A 26,413-nucleotide genomic window follows, 5' to 3' on the forward strand; every position below is an offset into this window, starting at 1 on the left:
TAAAAACTGAAATTGTCTGTATCAATTTAAAAAACCAAAAATTCGGTTTATTCGGTCTCGGTTTTGGTTTGGTGTTTGGTTCGTCGGTTTTTCTGCCCACCCCTACTCCCGCTGGACTCGCTCCACGTACGCCATCTCGTCTCGTTTATCATCGTCTCCGCGTACCGGTTTGCCCCAACGAACGTCCCTCTCTCCACCAATCCAATATTCGAAACCGCTCGAGAAAGAAAGCACCATGCAAGATCGAGATAGCCTCTGTCCTTCCTTGAGCCAACGTACGGAGCCGCGTAAGGAGGAAGGAACTGCGAAACTGTAGTATCTGCCTTCCTAATGGGCCCAGCAGGTCTCCCATCCGATCTGCCCATATAAGTTGAGCACCCGAGCCTTTTCGGCCCATCGTCATCGCCTGTCCCAGTTCCCCTGTTCACTTTTGCTCCTCCCCTCCCTCTCGCCTTCCTTCCGCCACACCCGCCAAAACCCTACCTCCGGAGGCGAGATGAAGGGCGGCGACATCGAGGCGGGGACCTCCGGTCGCACTGCCGCGGCGCCGGCGGGGGCGCTGTACCCCGGGATGGCGGAGAGCCCGGAGCTGCGCTGGGCGCTCATCCGGAAGATCTACGTCATCATCTCCCTGCAGCTGCTCCTCACCGCCGTCGTCGCGGCCGTCGTCGTCAAGGTCCACGCGATCCCCCACTTCTTCGCCTCCTCCTACGCCGGCCTCGGGCTCTACATCTTCCTCCTCATCCTCCCCTTCATCGGTGAGAATTCACACACACCACCTCCATCTTCTCTGCTACGAATTTGATTTCTCCTTGGGGTTTCGATCCCATCCGATTCTAGGAAGGGTTTCCCTCACCGCGAGCGTCACGAATATATTCGATTTACAAGACGGGAAACTTGTGGCTGTTAATTTTTGAGGGAGGACAGGACTCTGCTCTGCATTACCTTTGCGTGCTCTGCTCTGTATTACATTTGGGCGTCCCCGCAAAGCTATGAATGTGTTGGTTTTACAACTGCTGATTTTTGCAGTAATGTACCATCCATGAACTCTTAATGTTGCTTTACTAGACTAGAATAGGTCGTGGTTGCTTTGTGAATTGCAGCTGGTATAATCGATCTGTTACTTACTAAAATGCTTGTTAAACTTTTTTGTATGCAGTGCTGTGCCCGTTGTACATCTACCGCCAGAAGCACCCAGTCAACCTGCTGCTGCTCGGCGTCTTCGCAGTGGCCATCAGCTTCGCTGTCGGCATGACATGTGCCTTCACTAGCGGTAATTGTCTTCCCACATGTATTCTTTCTGCTCCTAGCTTCTTCTTGAGTCACTCTGCTCTGCTGTTTATGTAAATCAGCATTCTCTAATGCCCCTCACATTAACTGTGTTGATTTATTACACATGACTAGTAGATATTTTCCAACTATTAGCTTGTTAGTCACTACCATGTACGGCAATTGGGTAGTTTCCTACTGGCTGTTGTTGTGAAGCATTTTGCTTGCGTGTGGATTGGGTTCAGAAATACACATGCCGCCAATTTTCCATGGCCATGCAAATTGTACACACTCAGGCAGCCCATGTGACTATTGTTGATGCATTTTCCCAGTCCGTGTTCAGGACCAAGTTGTAGCTGTTGGTCACCTTTTTTGATATGCTTGTCTGAGTTAAGCATTTGCAATGTTGCCAGCTAGTAGGATTGCGTTTTGAGGTGACATTGCTTTGCTAGTCTCAGCTGTTACTTTTTGAACTCAGAAATTAGCAACAGTAACCTTCGCTTTTCATAGAACATTGGTTCGATCTTGCATATTTATTTACTGTTTCTTCCGGCCACTATCTGTTGTAAGATACATAGTGTTGTGATAGTATCAATTTGATCTGAAGGGCCGTTTGGCCAAATAATAAGCCAGCCAACCTTCTTTTCTCAAGTTGACATGGTTTTCGCAAGGACGTGGTTTAGATTGCACCACTAGCTTAAACTTTTATTGAAGTAAAAGGGATTTTCACATGATATAGTGACTTCATAGGTTATTTTAAAGGTACTTCATGCATGTGCTGGTTAAATCTCATTGGATTAAAGCGATTTGATTGAAAATACATAATCTTTTGATTTTGACAAAGTTATGTGCTGTTTCTCTGTCATCCATTTGTGTTTGGGGTTGACCAATTCTGAGGTTCGTTCTAGCTTGTACCACATCCAGCGAGGTTGCTGATAGTTTGCTTCTTCAATGCGTCACTGCCATTTACTTCAGATTTTAGCATGCACGTGCTTTTATTGTTTGGTCAGATGTACATTAAAGTTTCTTTCGTAAAGACGAGTTTGAGATGATAAGAAAGCAATTAGTTCATTTAGTAGCTAATTTCCCCTGCTCTTATGATGCCCTCCCTCTGTAAACTCCTAGCTTGTTCTTTCTACTCCTGCTGAAAACTCCTAGCTTGTTCTTGAGTCACTCTGCTCTGCTGCTTATGTAAATAAGCATCCTCTAATGCCCCTCTCATTAATTGTGTGTTAATTCATTACATATTTTCCTACTATTAGCTTTATGTATGGCAATTGGATAGTTTACTACTAGCTATTATTGCGAAGCATTTTGTTTGCGTGTGGACTGGGTTCAGAGATACCGCCAAATTTCCTTTTATGATATGCTTGTCTGAGTTAGCATTTGCAATATTGCCAGCTAGTAGGATTGATCTTTGAGCAGACCTTGCTTTGCTATTCTCAGCTATTATTTTTTGAAATCAGAAATTAGAAAATAGCAGTAACCTTTGCTGTTCATAGAACATTGGTTGGATCTTACATATTTATTTGCTGTTTCTTCCTGCCACTATTTGTTGTATGATACATAGTGATGTGATAGGCCGTTTGGTCCAATAATATGCCAGCCAACCTGCTCAAGCTGGCATGGTTTTGGCAAGGACGTGGCTTAGGTTGCACGACTAGCTTAAAGTTTTATCAAAATAAAAAAGATTCTCACATGATATATCAAACTACTGTGGTGACAAGAAAATAGATGCTTCATAGGTTATTTTATAAAGTTACTTCGTGCATGTGCTGGATAAATCGCATTGGATTAAAGTGATTGAAGATACATAAATCTTTCAATTTAGACAAGTTATATGTTGTCAGGCACTCTGTGATCTGTCATCCATTTGTGTTTGCATCAGCGTTCCTACCACGGCATTTTGGGGTTGTACCAATAATAATTCTGAGGTTCATTCTAGCTTGTGCCACATCGCAGGAGGCTGCTGATAGTTTGCTTCTTTTTCAATGTGTCACTGTCATTTACATGAAAGTGCATTATTGTTTGGTCAGATTTACATGAAAGTTTCTTTGGTAAAGAGATGTATGATTTGATAAGAAAGCAATTAGTTAATTTAATTAGTAGCTAATTTGCCCTGTTCTTATATGATATAAAGAAACCGCTAAAATAGTCCCGGCATGTGCACAGGCAAGGTCATTTTGGAGGCAGCAATTCTTACAACGGTGGTTGTCTTCAGCCTGACTGCTTACACTTTCTGGGCTGTAAAGAGGGGCAAGGACTTCAGCTTCCTTGGTCCTTTCTTATTTGCTTCTCTCATCATGTTGCTCGTCTTTGGGTTCATTCAGGTCAGATGCGGTCCATTTGTATCAGTCTTCTTTATTGTTATTACAATCAATACTGATCATGGCTTGTCTAAATATGCAGATCCTCTTCCCGCTGGGCAAGCTTTCTCACATGATCTATGGCGCGCTCGCGGCACTCATCTTCAGTGGCTACATTGTCTATGACACGGACAACATCATCAAGCGTTACACCTATGACGAGTATGTCTGGGCCGCCGTCTCGCTCTACCTTGACATCATCAATCTGTTCATGGCCCTGCTCACCCTGTTTAGTGCGGGTGACAGCTAAGTGCATCGCCTTTTCACCTGCTCACGAGTCCTTGACTTGAAGAACTGTATAGGCGCTTATTAGTTTAGTTGAGTTGATCCCTAGAGAGGAAACATATAAGAAAACTGACGTGCGTCGGTTCTATGGATGGTAGTGTAGATGTGATGTTGGATTTAGGGGGTCTTTGATATGCTGGATTGGTGGTGTGCTGCTGCGTTTCTGATATCATTTGTATGGCCACGCGACTTCTGCACGAGGACAATATTGCTTCCCAGCACCTATGAATTGGTCTCATGCCCGCTGTACGTGTGGGTAACAGGTTTGAATCAGGACAAGTCAATAGGTAATGATTTGGTAGTGTACGTACCTTCAAAGAGGATGTTGCTTTTACTCCCTCCGTTTCAAATTACTCGTCGCAGAAATGGATGTATTTAGAACTAAAATACATCTAGATACATCCATACCTGCGACAGGTAATTCGGAACGAAGGGAGTAGATTTCAACCAGTTAAGCTTGATGTTAGCACTGATAACTAAGGAACTAGCAGGTGAAGGCGTGCGTCGCGCCCGTCGGTAAGCCCATACATGTGCTTATTTCTTTTTTCTTATGAGAAAAAAGGATTTGAAAGAGGGCTGCCGCTGTGGGAATTTTTGTTTATCTGGTGGATTCATGCAAAGCCATTGTATGTTTTTTGTTTTGTGCATGCGTGCGGGGGTCCTTGTTGCTTCTTTTGTCTAGGTTTTTTGTATGGCTAGTTGATTAGTTTGTTTTCTTGTTTTGACTGAACTGATACGATCATTGATCACATAAGGTTACATAGATAGGAGGGATAAATAAGATCACGCCGTGCTTGCGCCTGTTGTTGGTCTGGTCGTGACTTATTTTGTTCTCTTGTTTTGCAAAATCACGTGAAAACACTGTACTAGACAGGCGTAAAAGTTAGTGTGAGAGGCTTTAAAGTATGTAGTTCATCTTCTTGCAATATACAATCTATGCATATGGCATTTTTCTAGAATATTTTCAAATGCAGCAAAGGTATACCCAGAGGTGCAGATCTATTGTGCATTCTAGTTATATAGATTTTAAGTGTGTCGTGATCAAGAAAAAAAAACCGAACTGCAAAGGTATAGGTGGTTTGAATGTTCAACTAAGTGGGGCATGGATCTATTCGTATATGATGTATTTTAGTTTTTTTTTATAATTTTGGTTAAGTGAGGGATAAAAAATGTAGTTAACTTTATTTGATGGTAGCTTAGGATTAGAAATACGATTATTGCTTTCCAAATAGCTGATTTTGCATTAATTGCGGCTTCCTCAGTCTTAGTAATTAGTGTACCCCTGTGTTTTCTTCTATGGTTGGTCAAATAATACAAATGTTGTTTTTTCCGGTACATCATTATGGATTGGACTAGTCTTTCTCATAGCTATTCTGAATTCTCTCATTTCTTAAATTGCCTAGAAAGCACCGAGAAACAAATGTATTTCAATGTACAATATGTCAGTGGGAAATGCTTCGTTTCGTTTATGACCAAAGGGTAATGATACAGTACAAAATTAATATGCCTGAGTATTGGCTACATAGAATTAAGAGATGCACCATAACAAAGTTGAAGATAATAATTAGAGAGGACATGAAAAAGATTATTCTGCTGCCAGTTCAGGATTCCAACATAAGGAAATACTAGCCATGCCACGTTGTGTGAGAAATTCAATATACGGTGATATTAAACTTTATCTCATAATTATCTAAATAACTACTCAGTTTTTGCTTGTTCACTTTTTTTTAGAGGGTGTTTGTTTTCAGGGATTTTTTTGTGTAGGGACTAGAAAAAGTCCTTCTTAGAAACTTTTTTTACCAAACGGGAAGGACTTTTTAGAAACTAAACTAGGCATTTGGGACTAAATGAAGAAGACTCTCAAGGAGAGCCTTTTTGGGACTTTTCCAACAATGCCGCTCCATGCACCTATTGGCCCGTCACCCCATGATATTGTTTGATTGTTATTTTTCTATATACTAGGGGTAACATGGTCATTTAATAACCTCTAGAAAGGGACTAGGGACTTTTTAGTCTCTAAAAACGAACATAAAGAACTTTTTAGGGACTAGGGACTTTTTAGTCGGGACTAGACAAAATCCTAGAACTAGAGAACCAAACACCACCTTAATCGCATGGAGGATGTGGGAATCTTCATTGACACTTGTATGAAATGTTGTAGAGATTATGTACCAGTAGAAAGAGGTTCTTGCAATAAATATCTTGCTATGAAGTTCATATGCCCCCAGTGTAATGATAACGGCGGACAATCTCATCCTCTTTTATGCTATTTCATAACAAAATGAAGTGGTAATGATAGAAGGTAGGAATAGAAGTTTCAGATGACTGATCCTTGTCTCTTTCTTTAGCAACATTGAAATCCTCCTGGATCTTTAGGAATTCAGACTTGTGTAACAACCAGACCATATAGGAGGCATCCTAATATTGCAGCGGCAGCGTGTTACCGGAAATTCAGACGGAGAAAAAAAGAGCAGTGTAGATGGCCGACCAGTAGCGACGTGCGGAGAGCCAAGGAAAAGAGGAACTTTTTTTTTTTGCTGGGAGGAAAAGAGGAACTTGCAGCGGCAGCGTGCGGCCAACGCAATCCGTATTTCTTACCCTGGTTTGGTGTGGACGGTGGACGTGATTACGTGATTTATTTCCACTAGCAATAGGCCATGTCATCAATCCGGGGATGGATGTCTCAACCAATAGACTTCAAGTACATGGATTATGTGTTTCTTTGTCAATGTATAGGCTTCAAGTACATGGATTATGTGTTTCTTTGTCAACTAATAGCTCCGAGTACATGAATCATGTGTTTCTTTATAAAAAAATAATATGTTTTGTAAAAATATTATATAGAAAAAGAAATTTTCACGATGCTTAATAGGAAATGTTTGTGTGCGGCGCGCTGGCAGAACTTTGCGCCGGACGCGTCCTCGCACGCACGCTACAGCTACTCAAGTCGTCACACGTGTGGCGGTGTGGGACCCACATACCTTATCTCCCCCCCATCCCATCTCGCACAGGTGTCGTCGAAGGCAGCGAGGCGGAACTTGCCGCTGTCGGCCTCCATCCCACGCGCCAGGTTCTCAAAGGCCACGACCACGGCCGTGAGCAACGGCTCCATCCCCTACCGCGCGTCCACCACAGCAACAAGCATGACCGGCGAGTTGCGTCCATGGTGACCCGAGCACCACGAAGCCAACCCCCCGAGCTAGGGCCCCCTCCCCCCTTGGTTCACTCTCTAAGCTGCATCGCCATGATGACCGAAGCTACAACGGGCATGGCTGGCGACACGCAACACTGTTTTTGCTGCAACCGGCTATCATAAAGCTGCGACCAGCTCGAGGTAGAGCCGCAACTAGCAACTCCTTTTGCTATGGCCGGCACATTTTTTTCTGGATCCAGAAAAGTGAGTATTCTGACCGGCGTTCAGTGGAGGTGCAACCAGCATGACAAAATGCTACATCAGGCATTTTTGTTGCTGCAACCAGAGAGCGGATTGGCTATGACTGACGTGCGGAGGAGCTACAAATGGCAGTTTCAAATGCTACAACCGGCGTCCTGAAAGGCTAAATCCAGTATCTTAAAAAGCTTCATCACCAAACAGGGAAGCTGGCGGCGGCCATGACGCAAAAAGCTGCAACCGACGGATGAAAATGCTACGTCCGACACCTGAAAAAGTAGGATTTAGGATAGAAAAGGGGCTTCAACGGACATGCGTCAGAGCCGCAGCCCCTACTGAAAAATGCTATGACCGGCAACTAAGAAAGCTACAACCAGCTTCGAAAAAGGTTCAACTGGATATGGGATAGATGGAGGTCGGCCACCGTGCAGCCGCAAAAAGCTGCAAGCGGCGTCGAGAAAAGCTACAACCCGCTTCTAAAAAAGATTCAAACTGAGGATGACTAGCTAATCATGGCGAGCGGCGACGACGGAGCTGCGTTTTCGCTGTTGCGATGATGAGCGGCTACCCGGGGATGAGGACGGCGACCCCATGTAACTATGAGGTTGCAAATGAGGTTTTTTGTGCTGGAACTGGCAAGGATTCGTGCTAGAAGCTCCATGGAGGGATTTCTTTTGAACGGTGGGAGGAAGTTGTGCGAGGGCGGCGGCCGGCGATGACGAGGGGTGACCACGGACGACGAGGGCGGTGGCCGGTGCTAACGTGGAAGGCCGGCGAGCTATGACCGGGGGTGGGTTGCGGCGTGCTGTCTTGAGCGCTCCTTTTTTTTCTCCCGAGAGATGTGCGAGAGGAGGATGAAGAAGGAACAGGAGATCGTGCGGTTACGCACGCGTGGATCGTGCGGCTAGCGACCGACTGGCCTAAATTTGGGCCGACGCGCCGGCGCCTAGCACTAGTCATGTTTAATACAGAAGAATGAAGGAAATAAGAAGAACAACGAATGCCCTCGAAGAAAATAAGGAAAAAGAAACATTTCCACAGTGGACTCTACTACGACAAACCTCGCTCACTTGGTGAGGTTGCAATTATGCAATAACACACGTATAGTAGCACCACCAGGACTGGGTCTAATTAACCTAGAAACAAGAAGAAAGAAGAGGGGACACCCATCTAGCCAGGGCTTCGCTCTGCCCTTCACACTTCTTGGGAGTCAAAAATCAACATTTCAGAATGCGCATCAACACTTCAAGGATCAGTGTCCCCAAACCAATGCTACACTATCGCCCGGGCCTACGAGGGTCTATTATTAGTGGAGGTTTCCATCATTACCACACGATTATATGATAAGTGATATCTTGTTGTATTCTGGGTTTTCACGAAGGCGCAACTACCGTCATGGATCATGTCACACTAAGGGTAGTCTGGGCCATGAGGCAAGGTTGGCCAGAATCTTCCGAGTATTATATAGGGAAAAGGAATTAGCATGATTCTTAAAATAATCTCTATTTCTAATGTCTTAGTTGGTAGTCTGTGTTGAGGGTTTATTTTCGTCCCACCACTTTTGTCCGGTTTATTTTCGTTGGTTTTTTTTCGTCGGTTTTTTCGTCACCTCCCACCACCACTCCCGCACTGGTTTTTGGGCGTCCCACAAAAAATCACCCCGTGTGCTCGATGTATTCCTCCTCCGCCGCCATCTGCTGCCTCCGCCAAGATCTGAGCCCCCCCACTTGTGGGCCGCCGCCGTCGCAGAACCCCGGGGAAGGGCAGGGTAGGGCGCCGTCTTCCTCCTCCGCCGCCATCTGGTCCCCCTCCGCTCCCATCTGCCGCCGCTGCTGATCCTAAGAGACGTCGCCTCGGATCACCAGGACCCACCCCCCCCCCCCCCCCCCCCCCGGGCCCCCGAGGCCGAGGGGGACCCCCAGGACGTCGTCCTCTGTACTGCGCCACGCTGAAAATTAGGCCGCGATTAATCAGGGCCTATTCCATCCTCGGTTCATCCTTCCGATCTGACTATCCACGATGCCGCCGCCGGTTCGCTCTTCCTCGTACTTCTTTGAGTTCTTTCGCCTTTCCATCCGCCGCGGGCATCAGGATTATGAACTTGCGATGGTCTTGTTGTCATCCGCGGAGACAGGTTGCCTCTCATGGCAAAGCTTCTGCCTGTAGTCGCTGCTGCTGCTGCTGCTGCGTGGTTGAAGTCCATGCTCTTGGTGGCTACCCCCCTGACGGAAGGTAAGACTGCATTTTCTCTTCAAATATCTAGCTGATTAATATATCCGGTGTCTATTGTTTGCCGTTTACTGTTAAGTTGGTATTAACTAGCGCAAGTGAGCGTTGTACTGGCAGTACTAACTTACTCATGGTTGCTCACTTGTATACATGTCTTGGAGAACGTAGGTCCAAATATTCATAATGATTTTTCTGCATCACTTGCCTCACTTTTCTTGTCTGAGCACTTCAATCATAGGTTTTCCTTTAGCCATGTCTCCCAGATTTGTTGTCATAATTTTCCAGACACACTTTTAGTTCATTGTTACAATATGACCATTGATAATCAAATGATTGTACATTACCTAAGGATAGACTGTACTAGAAAATTATTGGTTTGTGAGTATGCCATAATAATTAGTAAAATTATATTAGTTGATCTTGTATGTTGTGTGGCTTTGTAACTTTGCCCGAGCATATCAATATACTTACATATATTGACTATTTTTGTACGTATACATTAAGGGGCCATGTTTTCGTTTCGCCCCGGGCCCCCGAAATCTCAGGACCGGCCCTGCCGCCGTCGCAGATCACCAGGACACCACAGTCTCGCTTTTGGGAAGTTTTTTGATGGATATTTAGTTGAGGCAGCTATTTCTAACGTGGAATAACTGTAATTTAGCTATGTGACACCGATGAATTATATAAAGTTCAGAAATGCATGTATGTCGATTTAATTTAATGGACATGATCTTTTAGGTTGATTTCAGCTGAGCAATAGGAAACATGGGTGCAGAGTAAGGATTGCATTGGCGCACCATGCCCTTCTCGGGCGACATCTCTTGAGAAAGCGATAAGGGCATTCGCTAACGATCCAATACATAATATGATTGTACCAGTGCTGGGGACAAGTTCTGACTCTTTATGAGAGAGGCATGTGGTTTTTACAATCTAATCACTTGGGAGAAAGGTTTTGGGATCAGATATCGGAAATGCAGGTCAAATGTTGAGAGGACAAAATGTAATTAGGAAATAGTGTGTCCATATGTGGTGAGTTTTATTTCACTGCGACATATTTCAGTTTTTGGACAGTGTGTGGATGTGTGTGAGTTGAGTTCTAAGAAGCATTTTTTTCTCATGTTGACAACATGCAGGGTAAAGCAGTTGTGTAGAACACACGATCTTGCCGGCGTTAGTACCCTGCTCTAATAAATTGCTTAGATCAGAGCACAGGGGTTAAGAAGTACATGAGGCTGCAATTTGACAGTGAGTCTGAGGAGAACTACGTCGAGGAGATGACAAGAAATGTACGTTGATTTTTTATGAAAGAAATACATAGTTTCTGCTGTGAGTACATTCATTTTTATTAGTAGAACTATTGAGTTTTACTATGTGATTTGCATCTAATTGTTATAGGGGAGTCCGCTAATGAGAGCTAACCTGGCCACTGAATGGCATGCGATCAAGACATACACAAGCGCTATGTTTGATGAAAATTAGATCTTGTATGAGTGTGGACTGTGGAGCATACCGAAGTTGAAGAGATTGAGAAACACAAGTCATGTCCTGGAGGTATGATCTTGTGCGCTTTGCTCGCTGTTTATTTGTATGCAGCAGAATATATCAGGTTGTGTGAGAGAGTGAACTTACTTCAGTGATAAATAATGGCAAGTGCTGGACTTCATGCGTGTGAAGCGATGCTCACAACATAGGAACCAATTGCATATAATCTGTTCTCCTACATGCACTTCAGAATGTGCATAGAGCTTGTTCGGCTTGGGGACACAAATTTTGATGCGTACGATTGTCTGGTTTATTTGTTGAAGGCAAATTTGGTGGACATGAAACTTTTTGCCGAGGTGAGAGATGGGATTAGTTTGGAAGACCGGCTTGCTGAAAATGGAGTAGTTGTCAAGCTGTTGAAAATACATACTATGTGTAGATCGTAAAACTCAAGAGCATCCAACAAATGCTGGTAGTGGTGACAATGTTTCAGTAATATACCAGGAAACAGGTTAGCATAACTATCAGTGCCAGGCTACCAGCTACAAGGAAAGAGAATGATTGGCCAATGACCAGCAGGGAGAAAGCCCCTTAGGAAGGATTGGGTAAGAGGACCAATTTCTGCAGCATTTTCTGCCGCCATAGTCACAAAAGGACTACATGGACAGACAGAGGTGATTCTCCGAAACATCTTGCAAACTGGGCAGGTGCAATAGCTATGGCGTCGAGGGACAGAAAAGGAACAATTTTACCAAGCCCATAGAATTTAGATTGCCAACGGAAACTAAAATGAGTGCAAATTATGAGACCCTTTTTTGGTTAGTAGTTAGTTTTACTTTCTCAATACTCGAGTCAAGATTCTTCCTAATGGTCACCATGGGATCGACAAAACTCTTTAGGTGGCGGAGAAGTTTGATATGAGCCTCTAAGGTACTCTTCGACCTAGCTGAAAATGATGTTCTTTTAGAGGGTATCCTGGCGGATCATAGGAATATTTACTTTGCTTCCATTTCTATTTATACAGGTTGACGATTCTGAAGTTATTGGGTTTTTGCTTCCAACTGAAATGATTCCTTTATATCTGAGTACTATGGAGATGGGCTGTGAACTTACCAGAACAGTATGAACTCAACTCCTTCTCTGAATTTAATTCTTCTATGATGCTTTCCAAAGCCGACGATGACCACGCTGTGGACCCACATGGCAGAGGAAGGGGATGCCCGAGACTGAGACGATGACGGTGGTCGCGAAGCACAGCTGCAGGAGTGGACAACAGAGACAAACACTCCCTTGGATTCGTCGTGATTCTGGAATGGGAGGAAGGTCGCTGCTGCTACCGCCCATGAAGCTGACGATGATCAGTGGCCGTCATGCAGCGGCGAGGTGGCGGTTGTGGAGGGGAAGGGGGAGGGGAGGGTAGACGCGCGGGCGAAAACCCACACGGTGAAGGAAGGGGATGCCTCAGGTGGCGACGGTCATGACGGTCATTATATTGTGATATGTTATTTGCATATAAATGATTCAGGGGACCCTGGTGAGTCGTTTAGATTTCTCTAGTAAGTTGTTTAGATTGCTCCCTGCTCATGTCCGACTGGTCGGTTTAGTTCCTGAATTGTAGCTTCCCCGGTATGTTGGGTAATTCACAGTCCTACTCATTTGATAGTGTATTGATGCGTGACAACTACGTAATGAGTGCATGTTGTTCAAGTGCTTATCTTTTTCTGTTAAACCATTTGTCATCTAGGAATTCTTCATTTTGTAATATAGAGTAGTAAACGAATTTGCTAGGGAATCATATGCACTATTTTTGTAGCTTGAATAATTCGCTATGTTCTAATTTGAAATTATGTTGGCAAATCGTTTGATGTGCTGTCTGTTGCAGATTGTTCGAAGATGGGGCCCATCTCTTTCTAAACTGCAAAGAAGTGAAGGAGCAATGGTATGCCTTGCTGCTGGAGGAAATCCGGATCAGAGTGTAATTCAGCACATGACGTCATGAGAAAAATTCTGAGGTTGCGGAGAAGGATAAGTTGCTCACTATTTGAGTGTGGGCCGAGCAATTTTTGAAACAGACTGTCTGATCCTCAAGCAGGCTGTGAGCTTTGCTGCTGGGTATTTTTTTATGTGATATCAAGTACGCACTACTATAAGCGTACTTTATTCATTGATTGAGGCTAGAGTGATTCATGCTCCAAGGGGATGTAATCAGCCATCTAATGTGCTGGCAGCTTTGGGTGCAGGATTAGACAATGGTGATCATGTTGAATGGTTCTCAGACTACTTTGAGGTTGTAGCTAGCCCATGCTGTAACCGGCGATTTAGCCGTGTACTCCCTCCGTTTCTAAATATAAATCTTTTTAAAGTATAGATTCACTCATTTTGCTCGGTATGTAGTCCTTTGTTGAGAATTATATTTGGGAACAGAGGGAGTATTAAATATCAACCATGAGGACAGTGATACGGGAGCTGGCCATCTAACCATGTCTGCATACATTTCAAAATGCATTTGAACAAAATGGATAAATTTCATGCAAACAAGCTGGAATTCACTAAGTTTAGATATAATAATTTACATAAATTTAATGATATTTCGTCCGTTCTACTAAAAACTGAAAATATAAAACCTTAGACTAACTTGTAGCGGACGGCGGCCGGTGGCCTCGTAGGTGTGGCCAGGGCTGGATTTATGTTTAAGCACTGGTGTCAGTTCACACCGACTACCTGCAGAAATACATTAGGGATAGTTATTGTACTCACTTAATGACACCGTCACATATTATACTGAAGGTGCAAACATATTAACGACCCCAAACGACTTGTTTTTCTAGCTCTGTCCCTGAGCGTGGCCGCCCCGGCCGCACCTCCATCGTCGTCCGTGCCGTCGTCGTTGTCTTGGAAAGGCGCGGCAGGCCTGCCCGGCAACTGCTTGGCGCTTGGGGAGGATCCGCTGCCTGGCTGCGGCCTTGCCCCTTCCCGTTTTTATAGTTTAATCCTCTTTTGTGAATTACTTAAGTTCAATCACAAGCGAAAAATTTCAGTCTATTAGTTAACATGTCTATCCATGTTTCTTCGAAGTTATAAAAATTAACCTACTCTTATGTCATTTGTAAGACAATGCCTTAAGCAAAGGGAACGAGCCTCAGTTAATGTATCTAGGTAGGCCATGATCCTTTGTTTGGATAACTATTTGTGCAAGAGCAAGAAGCTTGGGTTTACAAATAAAAGTGACACTTGGATTTCTAGGCTGTCTACACCTTTTGCTAGGGCCTTCATTATGGATGATGGTGTAAACTTGTTTCAAGGAGATACACAAAAGTGGATCAAAAGAGTATCATATTACAAGAGAGTGAATTGTTTTTTTTAAGATAAGAAGAAAATGAGTGGATGTTTGCATTTTTCGCCTTTATGAGGGAAATGTCATATGCTTTTTTATATAGTGAAAAATATCACATACCATAACAAGTCATTTCTATAGAGCAGCTACCAACAAGTGATTTACAGGTGAGCCTACAATTTATTAAATTGGGATGGGACTCACTCTACTAAAAAGCATGATGCCACTCACTCTGACTAAAAACGTTCACCTGCTCGCATTTAGCAACTGACCAATTAAGTATACGTGTTTATATGTTCACTTTAGATCTTTGGATGATGCTTTGAAAATGTTGATTGACAAAGCTTTATAATATACTGGACTGAAAACTCGTTGATTTTACAAAATGAAAAGAGATGCATACAAATAATTATTTTTCTATATATATTTCTTGCACAGGATAATACAAATGGTGTATTTATATTATTATTTTGTAGAGTATGAGAGGGGTTGAGATGGACAAAGGAATCCATTAACAAGAATATCAAGGCGACATCGTTGCAAAGGACAAAAAATTCATCGAATTTTATACAACAATACATGTGCACACACATAATCAGAACAAAATTAAAGGCCATCAAGTAGATTTTAATAATTTATAATATATTTTTAGTTGGATCATCGATTTATGTGTATACATCGTCAATTTACTTTTTTGTTATCAGTTTACATTACAAGTGAAATAGACTTCAATTATTATGCAATTGTGTCCATGCTATATTGTCTCTTCCTGTGATATTTTACATGGATTATTTTATATACCTTCAGCAAAATATTTCAGAAGCCCGTGGCAACGCACGGGCATACTACTAGTAAACGGAATAAGAGCAGACTAAGGCATAGCCTAGTGGTGGGAAGCAGTGTCGGACCTAGGAATTGAAGTTAGCTGAGGCGAACATTTAACGTCTAATTTTTTTCGGCACAAATGCAACACTATTCAACCAAAACTCATACTCCTTCCGTTCGTAAATATAAGTCTTTTTGTAGATCCCTATGCGGACTACATACGAAGCAAAATGAGTGAATCCATATTTGAAAACCTGTCTATATATCCGTATGTATTTCGTATTGAAATTTCTAAAAAAAATTATATTTGGGAATGGAGGAAGTAGCATTCAACAAAAAAAGAATAAAAAAGATTTTAAAGACTCTTGGTGCTTAAAATGCTCACTTATGTCACAATATGATTCCATTTTAATTTCCAGACGAGATTTGGGGAACGGCTGGGTCTGGCTAGGTCGAGGGGAACGGCTGGAAGCGATTTCTCTATCGATTGGGTGTAAAAAAGAATAAAAAAGATTTCCTTCTCTACCGTTCATCGATTGCAGTATAGATCGATTGGGCACTTGGGCCGGGCTGTAGTAACTAGAAAGAAGTTTATTTTTCACCCTCAAATGTGACCTGAGGGACAAATACCCCCTGAACTTAAATTTGGTACAATTTCAACCCTCAAATCCTTAATACCGGGTAAATCTTCCTCTTAAATGGTTTTGCTGATGACTTATCAGATTTTAGACGGTTTTGACTCTTTTGATGTGGCAGCGGACTAGTTTTCTTGTTCATCCTCGCTCCATTCTTTTTTCTTCAATTTGCAATTGATGTCTAACTAGACGATGGTGACGAGGGCGCCGCCATAGAGGTTGCTGCCATCCAAAATCCTCAACGTTAGCTTTCTTCCTCGTTCATGGTTTGCCTCTTCCTCCAAATCCCCGGTCGTAAGTGCTGAGTGCACCTCACTCCTTATCCACGGCAAAAAAACGTGTCTCCACTGTTTGGGGATGCCGCGACAGGGCCTTTCCAGCCAACGAGCATGCCGAGCAGCATGTCCTCCCGTTGGCTGGCCATGAGGTCAAACACGGCACCCTCCTGCTATCGCATAGCTTGACCAGGGCACCAGGCAGACCTTCCCGCATAAGCAGAGGACCTCCACGACGTCCCAGTTGAACCGCCCGTCCCGCATCGACGACCTGTGACAGGGTTGTTAGGGAACGTTGCAGAAAACAAAAATTTTCCTACGGTTTCACCAAGATCCATCTATGAGTTCATCTAGCAACGAGTGATTGAATGCATCTACATACCTTTGTAGATCGCGAGCGGAAGTGTTCAAAGAACGGGGATGAGGTAGTCGTACACGACGTGATCCAAATCACCGGAGATCCTAGCGCCGAACGGACGGCACCTCCGCGTTCAACACACGTACGGTCAGCGTAACGTCTCCTCCTTCTTGATCCAGCAAGGGGAGAGGAGAGGTTGAGGAAGATGGCTCCAGCAGCAGCACGATGCCGTGGTGGTGGTGGAGCTGCAGTACTCCGGCAGGGCTTCGCTAAGCTCTATGGAGGAAGAGGAGGTGTTGGAGAGGGAGAGGGAGGCACCAAAGGCAAAAGTATGAAGTCCTCCATCTCCTCCACTATATATATGGGTGCCTAGGGGGGGGGGCGCCGGCCCTAGGAGATCCAATCTCCTAGGGGGGCGGCGGCCAAGGGAGGATTCCCTCCCCCCAAGGCACCTAGGGGGTGCCTTCCCCTTGTGGGACTCTTCCCCTTTGAAACCCTAGGCGCATGGGCCTCTTGGGGCTGGTGCCCTTGGCCCATGTAGGCCAAGGCGCACCCCCTACAGCCCATGTGGCCCCCGGGGCAGGTGGCCCCACCCGGTGGACCCCCGAGACCCTTCCGGTGGTCCCGGTACAATACCGATGACCCCGAAACTTGTCCCGATGGCCGAAACAGCACTTTCTATATATAATTCTTTACCTCCGGACCATTCCGGAACTCCTCGTGACGTCCGGGATCTCATCCGGGACTCCGAAGAACATTCGGGTTACTGCATATACATATCTTTACAACCCTAGCGTCACCGAACCTTAAGTGTGTAGACCCTACGGGTTCGGGAGACAAGCAGACATGACCGAGACGACTCTTCGGTCAATAACCATCAGCGGGATCTGGATACCCATGTTGGCTCCCACATGCTCCACGATGATCTCATCGGATGAACCACGATGTCGAGGATTCAAGCAACCCCGTATACAATTCCCTTTGTCAATCGGTATGTTACTTGCCCGAGATTCGATCGTCGGTATCCCAATACCTCGTTCAATCTCGTTACCGGCAAGTCGCTTTACTCGTACCATAATGCATGATCCCGTGACCAGACACTTGGTCACTTTGAGCTCATAATGATGATGCATTACCGAGTGGGCCCAGTGATACCTCTTCGTCATACGGAGTGACAAATCCCAGTCTTGATCCGTGTCAACCCAACAGACACTTTCGGAGATACCCGTAGTATACCTTTATTGTCACCCAGTTACGTTGTGACGTTTGGTATACCCAAAGCACTCCTACGGTATCCGGGAGTTACACGATCTCATGGTCTAAGGAAAGGATACTTGACATTGGAAAAACTCTAGCAAACGAACTATACGATCTTTATGCTATGTTTAGGATTGGGTCTTGTCCATCACATCATTCTCCTAATGATGGGATCTCGTTATCAATGACATCCAATGTCCATAGTCAGGAAACCATGACTATCTGTTGATCAACGAGCTAGTCAACTAGAGGCTTACTAGAGACATGTTGGTGTCTGTTATTCACACATGTATTACGATTTCCGGATAACACAATTATAGCATGAATAAAGACAATTATCATGAACAAGGAAATATAATAATAATGCTTTTATTATTGCCTCTAGGGCATATTTCCAACAGTCTCCCACTTGCACTAGAGTCAATAATCTAGTTACATTGTGATGAATCGAACACCCATGGAATTCTGGTGTTGATCATGTTTTGCTCTAGGGAGAGGTTTAGTCAACGGATCTGCTACATTCAGGTCCGTATGTACTTCACAAATATCTATGTCTCCATCTTGAACATTTTCACGAATGGAGTTGAAGCGACGCTTGATGTGCCTTGTCTTCTTGTGAAACCTGGGCTCCTTGGCAAGTGCAATAGCTCCAGTGTTGTCACAGAAGAGTTTGATTGGCCCCGACGCATTGGGTATGACTCCTAGGTCGGTGATGAACTCCTTCACCCAAATTGCTTCATGTGCTGCCTCCGAGGCTGCCATGTACTCCGCTTCACATGTAGATCCCGCCACGATGCTCTGCTTGCAACTGCACTAGCTCACTGCCCCACCATTCAAAATATACACGTATCCGGTTTGTGACTTAGAGTCATCTAGATCTGTGTCGAAGCTAGCATCGACGTAACCCTTTACGACGAGCTCTTCGTCACCTCCATAAACGAGAAACATTTCCTTAGTCCTTTTCAGGTACTTCAGGATATTCTTGACCGCTGTCCAGTGTTCCTTGCCGGGATTACTTTGGTACCTTCCTACCAAACTTACGGCAAGGTTTACATCAGGTCTGGTACACAGCATGGCATACATAATAGAACCTATGGCTGAGGCATAGGGGATGACACTCATCTCTTCTATATCTTATGCCGTGGTCGGACATTGAGCTAAGCTCAATTTCACACCTTGTAACACAGGCAAGAACCCCTTCTTAGACTGATCCATATTGAATTTCTTCAATATCTTATCAAGGTATGTGCTTTGTGAAAAACCTATGAGGCGTCTCGATCTATCTCTATAGATCTTGATGCCTAATATATAAGCAGCTTCTCCAAGGTCCTTCATTGAAAAACTCTTATTCAAGTAGGCCTTAATGCTGTCCAAGAGTTCTATATCATTTCCCATCAAAAGTATGTCATCTACATATAGTATGAGAAATGCTACAGAGCTCCCACTCACTTTCTTGTAAACGCAGGCTTCTCCATAAGTCTGCGTAAACCCAAACGCTTTGATCATCTCATCAAAGCGAATGTTCCAACTCCGAGATGCTTGCACCAGCCCATGAATCGAGTGTTGGAGCTTGCACACTTTGTCAGCATTCTTAGGATCGACAAAACCTTCCGGCTGCATCATATACAATTCTTCCTTAAGGAAACCATTAAGGAATGCCGTTTTGACGTCCATTTGCCATATTTCATAATCATAGAATGCGGCAATTGCTAACATGATTCGGACGAACTTTAGCTTCGCTACCGGTGATAAAGTCTCATCGTAGTCAACCCCTTGAACTTGTCGATAACCCTTAGCGACAAGCCGAGCTTTATAGATGGTCACATTACCATCCGCGTCTGTCTTCTTCTTAAAGATCCATTTATTTTTTATGGCTCGCCGCTCAACAGGCAAGTCAGTCAAAGTCCATACTTCGTTTTCATACATGGATCCTATCTCGGATTTCATGGCTTCTAGCCATTTGTCGGAATCCGGGCCCGCCATCGCTTCTTCATAGTTCGAAGGTTCACCGTTGTCTAACAACATGATTTCCAAGACAGGGTTGCCGTACCACTCTGGTGACAACGTGTCCTCGTGGACCTACGAAGTTCAGTAGCAACTTGATCTGAAGTTTCATGATCATCATCATTAACTTCCTCTCTAGTCGGTGCAGGCACCTCAGGAACATTTTCTTGAGTTGCGCCATTTTCCGGTTCAAGAGGTAATACTTCATCAAGTTCTACTTTCCTCCCACTTACTTCTTTCGAGCGAAACTCTTTCTCTAGAAAGGATCCATTCTTGGCAACAAAGATCTTGCCTTCGGATCTGAGGTAGAAGGTATACCCAATAGTTTCTTTAGGGTATCGTATGAAGACGCATTTTTCTGACTTGGGTTCGAGCTTTTCAGGTTGAAGTTTCTTGACATAAGCATCGCATCCCCAAACTTTTAGAAACGACAGCTTAGGTTTCTTCCCAAACCATAATTCATACGGTGTCGTCTCAACGGATTTCGACGGAGCCCTATTTAAAGTGAATGCGGCAGTCTCTAAAGCATAGCCCCAAAAAGATAGTGGTAAATCGGTAAGAGACATCATAGATCGCACCATATCTAATAGAGTGCGATTACGACGTTCGGACACACCATTACGCTGAGGTGTTCCAGGCGGCATGAGTTGTGAAACTATTCCACATTTTCTTAAGTGTGTGCCAAATTCATGACTCAAGTATTCTCCTCCACGATCTGATCGCAAAAACTTGATTTTTCTGTCACGTTGATTCTCAACCTCACTCTGAAATTCCTTGAACTTTTCAAAGGTCTCAGACTTGTGTTTCATTAAGTAGACATGCCCATATCTACTCAAGTCATCAGTGAGGGTGATAACATAACGATAGCCACCGCGAGCCTCAACACTCATTGGACCGCACACATCCGTATGTATGATTTCCAATAAGTTGGTTGCTCGCTCCATTGTTCCTGAGAACGGAGTCTTGGTCATTTTACCCATGAGGCATGGTTCGCACGTGTCAAATGATTCATAATCAAGAGACTCTAAAAGTCCATCTGCATGGAGCTTCTTCATGCGTTTGACACCTATGTGACCAAGGCGGCAGTGCCACAAGTATGTGGGACTATCATTATCAACCTTACATCTTTTGGTTTTCACACTATGAACATGTGTAGTATTACGCTCGATCAAGAATAAACCATTCACCATCGGAGCATGACCATAAAACATATCTCTCATATAAATAGAACAACCATTATTCTCGGATTTAAATGAGTAGCCATCTCGAATTAAACGAGATCCCGATACAATGTTCATGCTTAAAGCTGGCACTAAATAACAATTATTGAGGTTTAAAACTAATCCCGTAGGTAAATGTAGAGGTAGCGTGCCGACGGCGATCACATTGACCTTGGAACCATTCCCGACGCGCATTGTCACCTCGTCCTTCGCCAGTTTCCGCTTATTCCGCAGCTCCTGCTTTGAGTTACAAATGTGAGCAACTGCACCGGTATCAAATACCCAGGAGCTACTACGAGTACTGGTAAGGTACACATCAATTACATGTATATCACATATACCTTTTGTTTTTCCGGCCTTCTTGTCTGCTAAGTATTTGGGGCAGTTCCGCTTCCAGTGACCACTTCCCTTGCAATAAAAGCACTCAGTCTCGGGCTTGGGTCCATTCTTTGGCTTCTTCCCAGCAGCTTGCTTACCGGGCGCGGCAACTCCCTTGCCGTCCTTCTTGAAGTTCTTTTTACCCTTGCCCTTCTTGAACTTAGTGGTTTTATTGACCATCAACACTTGATGTTCCTTCTTGACTTCTACCTCTGCTGATTTCAGCATTGCAAATACCTCAGGAATGGTCTTTTCCATCCCCTGTATATTGAAGTTCATCACAAAGCTTTTGTATCTTGGTGGAAGCGACTGGAGGATTCTGTCAATGACCGCATCATCCGGGAGATTAACTCCCAGCTGAGTCAAGCGATTATGTAACCCAGACATAGTGAGTATGTGTTCACTGACAGAACTATTTTCCTCCATCTTACAGCTGAAGAATTTGTCAGAGACTTCATATCTCTCGATCCGGGCATGAGCTTGGAAAACCATTTTCAGCTCTTCGAACATCTCATATGCTCCATGTCTCTCAAAACGCTTTTGGAGCCCCGGCTCTAAACTGTAAAGCATGCCGCACTGAACGAGGGAGTAGTCATCAGCACGTGTCTGCCAAGCGTTCATAACGTCTTGGTTCTGTGGGACAGGCGGGTCACCTAGCGGTGCTTGTAGGACATAATCTTTCTTGGCAGCTATGAGGATGATCCTCAGGTTCCGGACCCAGTCCGTATAGTTGCTGCCATCGTCTTTCAGCTTGGTTTTCTCTAGGAACGCGTTGAAGTTGAGGACTACGTTGGCCATTTGATCTACAAGACATATTGTAAAGATTTTAGACTAAGTTCATGATAATTAAGTTCATCTAATCAAATTATTCAATGAACTCCCACTTAGATAGACATCCCTCTTCTAGTCATCTAAGTATAACACGATCCGAGTCAAATAGGCCGTGTCCGATCATCACGTGAGACGGACTAGTCAACCTCGGTGAACATCTTCATGTTGATCGTATCTTCTATACGACTCATGCTCGACCTTTCGGTTTTCTGTGTTCCGAGGCCATGTCTGTACATGCTAGGCTCGTCAAGTCAACCTAAGTGTTTGCATGTGTAAATCTGTCTTACACCCGTTGTATGTGAACGTTGGAATCTATCACACCCGATCATCACGTGGTGCTTAGAAACGAACGAACTGTCGCAACGGTGCACAGTTAGGGGGAACACTTTCTTGAAATTATTATGAGGGATCATCTTATTTACTACCGTCGTTCTAAGTAAACAAGACGCAAAAACATGATAAACGTCACATGCAATTAAATAATAATGGTGACATGATATGGCCAATATCACATAGCTCCTTTGATCTCCATCTTGGGGCTCCATGATCATCTTTTCACCGGCATGACACCATGATCTCCATCATCATGATCTCCATCATCGTGTCTCCATGAAGTTGCTCGCCAACTATTACTTCTACTACTATGGCTAACGCGTTTAGCAATAAAGTAAAGTAATTTACATGGCGTTTCTCAATGACACGCAGGTCATATAAAAAATAAAGACAACTCCTATGGCTCCTGCCAGTTGTCATACTCATCGACATGCAAGTCGTGATTCCTATTAAAATAGCATGAACATCTCATACATCACATATGTATCATTCATCATTCATCACAACTTAGGCCATATCATATCACAAAGCACTTGCTGCAAAAACAAGTTAGACGTCGTCTAATTGTTGTTGCAAGTTTTACGTGGCTGAATTAGGGTTCTAGCAAAAACGTTTTCTTACCTACGTGAAAACCACAACGTGATTTGTCAACTTCTATTTACCCTTCATAAGGACCCTGTTCATCGAATCCGCTCCAACTAAAGTGGGAGAGACAGACACCCGCCAGCCACCTTATGCAACTAGTGCATGTTAGTCGGTGGAACCGGTCTCACGTAAGCGTACGTGTAAGGTTGGTCCGGGCCGCTTCATCCCACAATACCGCTGACGCAAGATAAGACTAGTAGCGGCAAGAAAGTTGACAACATCTACGCCCACAACAAATTGTGTTCTACTCGCGCAAGAAGAACTACGCATAGACCTAGCTCCGATACCACTGTTGGGGAACGTTGCAGAAAACAAAAATTTTCCTACGGTTTCACCAAGATCCATCTATGAGTTCATCTAGCAACGAGTGATTGGATGCATCTGCATACCTTTGTAGATCGCGAGCGGAAGCGTTCAAAGAACGGGGATGAGGTAGTCGTACACGACGTGATCCAAATCACCGGAGATCCTAGCGCCGAACGGACGGCACCTCCGCGTTCAACACACGTACGGTCAGCGTAACGTCTCCTCCTTCTTGATCCAGCAAGGGGAGAGGAGAGGTTGAGGAAGATGGCTCCAGCAGCAGCACGACGGCGTGGTGGTGGTGGAGCTGCAGTACTCCGGCAGGGCTTCGCTAAGCTCTATGGAGGAAGAGGAGGTGTTGGAGAGGGAGAGGGAGGCACCAAAGGCAAAAGTATGAAGTCCTCCATCTCCTCCACTATATATATGGGTGCCTAGGGGGGGGCGCCGGCCCTAGGAGATCCAATCTCCTAGGGGGGCGGCGGCCAAGGGAGGATTCCCTCCCCCCAAGGCACCTAGGGGGTGCCTTCCCCTTGTGGGACTCTTCCCCTTTGAAACCCTAGGCGCATGGGCCTCTTGGGGCTGGTGCCCTTGGCCCATGTAGGCCAAGGCGCACCCCCTACAGCCCATGTGGCCCCCGGGGCAGGTGGCCCCACCCGGTGGACCCCCGAGACCCTTCCGGTGGTCCCGGTACAATACCGATGACCCCGAAACTTGTCCCGATGGCCGAAACAGCACTTTCTATATATAATTCTTTACCTCCGGACCATTCCGGAACTCCTCGTGACGTCCGGGATCTCATCCGGGACTCCGAAGAACATTCGGGTTACTGCATATACATATCTTTACAACCCTAGCGTCACCGAACCTTAAGTGTGTAGACCCTACGGGTTCGGGAGACAAGCAGACATGACCGAGACGACTCTTCGGTCAATAACCATCAGCGGGATCTGGATACCCATGTTGGCTCCCACATGCTCCACGATGATCTCATCGGATGAACCACGATGTCGAGGATTCAAGCAACCCCGTATACAATTCCCTTTGTCAACCGGTATGTTACTTGCCCGAGATTCGATCGTCGGTATCCCAATACCTCGTTCAATCTCGTTACCGGCAAGTCACTTTACTCGTACCGTAATGCATGATCCCGTGACCAGACACTTGGTCACTTTGAGCTCATAATGATGATGCATTACCGAGTGGGCCCAGTGATACCTCTCCGTCATATGGAGTGACAAATCCCAGTCTTGATCCGTGTCAACCCAACAGACACTTTCGGAGATACCCGTAGTATACCTTTATTGTCACCCAGTTACGTTGTGACGTTTGGTACACCCAAAGCACTCCTACGGTATCCGGGAGTTACACGATCTCATGGTCTAAGGAAAGGATACTTGACATTGGAAAAACTCTAGCAAACGAACTATACGATCTTTATGCTATGTTTAGGATTGGGTCTTGTCCATCACATCATTCTCCTAATGATGTGATCTCGTTATCAATGACATCCAATGTCCATAGTCAGGAAACCATGACTATCTGTTGATCAACGAGCTAGTCAACTAGAGGCTTACTAGGGACATGTTGGTGTCTGTTATTCACACATGTATTACGATTTCCGGATAACACAATTATAGCATGAATAAAGACAATTATCATGAACAAGGAAATATAATAATAATGCTTTTATTATTGCCTCTAGGGCATATTTCCAACAAGGGTCCACTATCGCCCCGAAGCGCGCGCTTACAAGCTCGTAGCCAGCGCCCACACAGGCCGCGACGCACACACGGCTGTGCGCCGCGCCTGTCGCGAGGACGAGCCGCCCCGCCGCGGCCATGGACTGGAGCAGCAGTCAGCAGGAGAGGAGCTATGGGTGGCGGAGCGCCGAGGGCGGCGACGGCATCATCAGCGTCGGCAGCCCGTCCCACCGTGCGACGATCAGGTCGCAGGCCAGGAAGGAAGCATCGTAGTCGCCGGCGCCCTCGAGGGGTGCGTAGAGCGAGAGGAACTGTAGGAACGGCGTCACGTACAGGAGGAGGCGCTACGGGCAGCAGACAGCGTGCATCAGGAACAGGCGAGCTTTACACTGTATGCGCACCCAAATCCATGCCACGCACACGATCTTGGCTCAAAACCGTCTAAAATCAAAGCAAAACCACTTAAGGGGAAGATTTACCCGGTATTAAGGATTTGAGGGTTGAAATTGTACCAAATTTGAGTTCAGGGGGGTATTTGTCCCTCGGGTCATATTTGAGGGTGAAAAATGAACTTCTTTCTAGTAACTATAAAACGTAGCCCAGTCCACCAGCGGACGAGCACAAATCTCTTTCTCCCTCAACACTTCGATGCAGTCACAAAAACAAAGAAACAGTGCCGCGACCGCTGGCATTTTGTGTTCTGATGCCTGCCGGAGGAAAGATACGTAGGTAGGGTTCGATACTGCGCTGCCGTCGACCCAGGGCGGCCGCCCCTCCTCGCCCCAATGGTGGGTCTGCCACTGGTGGAAAGTGGCTGATGCCTTCCCACCCATCCAGGTTTAAGGCATGGTACTTGCAATTTGAATTTGTTGCACCAATTATACTGTATGGGGTTTCCTTACAGTCTTTCTGTCAAAAAAAAACCTCGAGCCCTGGGTGGTAGCGATAGGTGCGTGGGCAGATAGGGAGTAATCATTGTACTTTCCTTTCTTGACGGGTGGAGTGCACTTGTGTGTGCAACGAGAGCTTTGTAAACTGTACATGGGGATTTTTTTACCCCTTTCTTTCTTCAATATATGATACGCACACTCATGCGTATTCGAGAAAAAAAAACAAAGATTGCCCTCGTAAAAAAAAAAGAACAATTTCATGGTGGACTCTACTAAGACAAACCTCACCCACTCGATGAAGTTGTAATTATGCAATAACAAACGTATAGTGGTAGCATGAGGACCGGGTCCAACCTAGAAGCAAGAAGAAAGAATAGAAGACACCCCATTAGCCAAGGCTCTG

General features: G+C 45.0%; 1 protein-coding gene and 1 long non-coding RNA gene across 2 annotated transcripts; both read left to right on the top strand.

Annotated features, from left to right (window-relative positions):
- The first annotated feature begins 382 nt into the window (after window positions 1-382).
- On the top strand, window positions 383-4,254 carry LOC125546015 (protein LIFEGUARD 2-like). The gene is made up of 4 exons (XM_048710090.2): window positions 383-758; window positions 1,160-1,273; window positions 3,442-3,599; window positions 3,679-4,254. The coding sequence occupies exons 1-4, from the start codon at window positions 497-499 to the stop codon at window positions 3,883-3,885; spliced, it is 741 nt and encodes a 246-aa protein (XP_048566047.2). The 5' UTR covers window positions 383-496; the 3' UTR covers window positions 3,886-4,254.
- Window positions 4,255-9,209: 4,955 nt separating this feature from the next.
- LOC125549271 (uncharacterized) lies at window positions 9,210-13,399 on the top strand. The gene is made up of 7 exons (XR_007301297.2): window positions 9,210-9,543; window positions 10,279-10,569; window positions 10,674-10,826; window positions 10,936-11,952; window positions 12,047-12,142; window positions 12,230-12,556; window positions 12,905-13,399. It is a non-coding gene; the product is annotated as an uncharacterized LOC125549271 (long non-coding RNA).
- The last annotated feature ends 13,014 nt before the right edge of the window (window positions 13,400-26,413 follow it).

The sequence above is a fragment of the Triticum urartu genome, chromosome 3A (assembly GCF_056163025.1).
Source record: "Triticum urartu cultivar PI428250 chromosome 3A, HENAU_Tu73, whole genome shotgun sequence".
Lineage (NCBI taxonomy): Eukaryota > Viridiplantae > Streptophyta > Magnoliopsida > Poales > Poaceae > Triticum > Triticum urartu.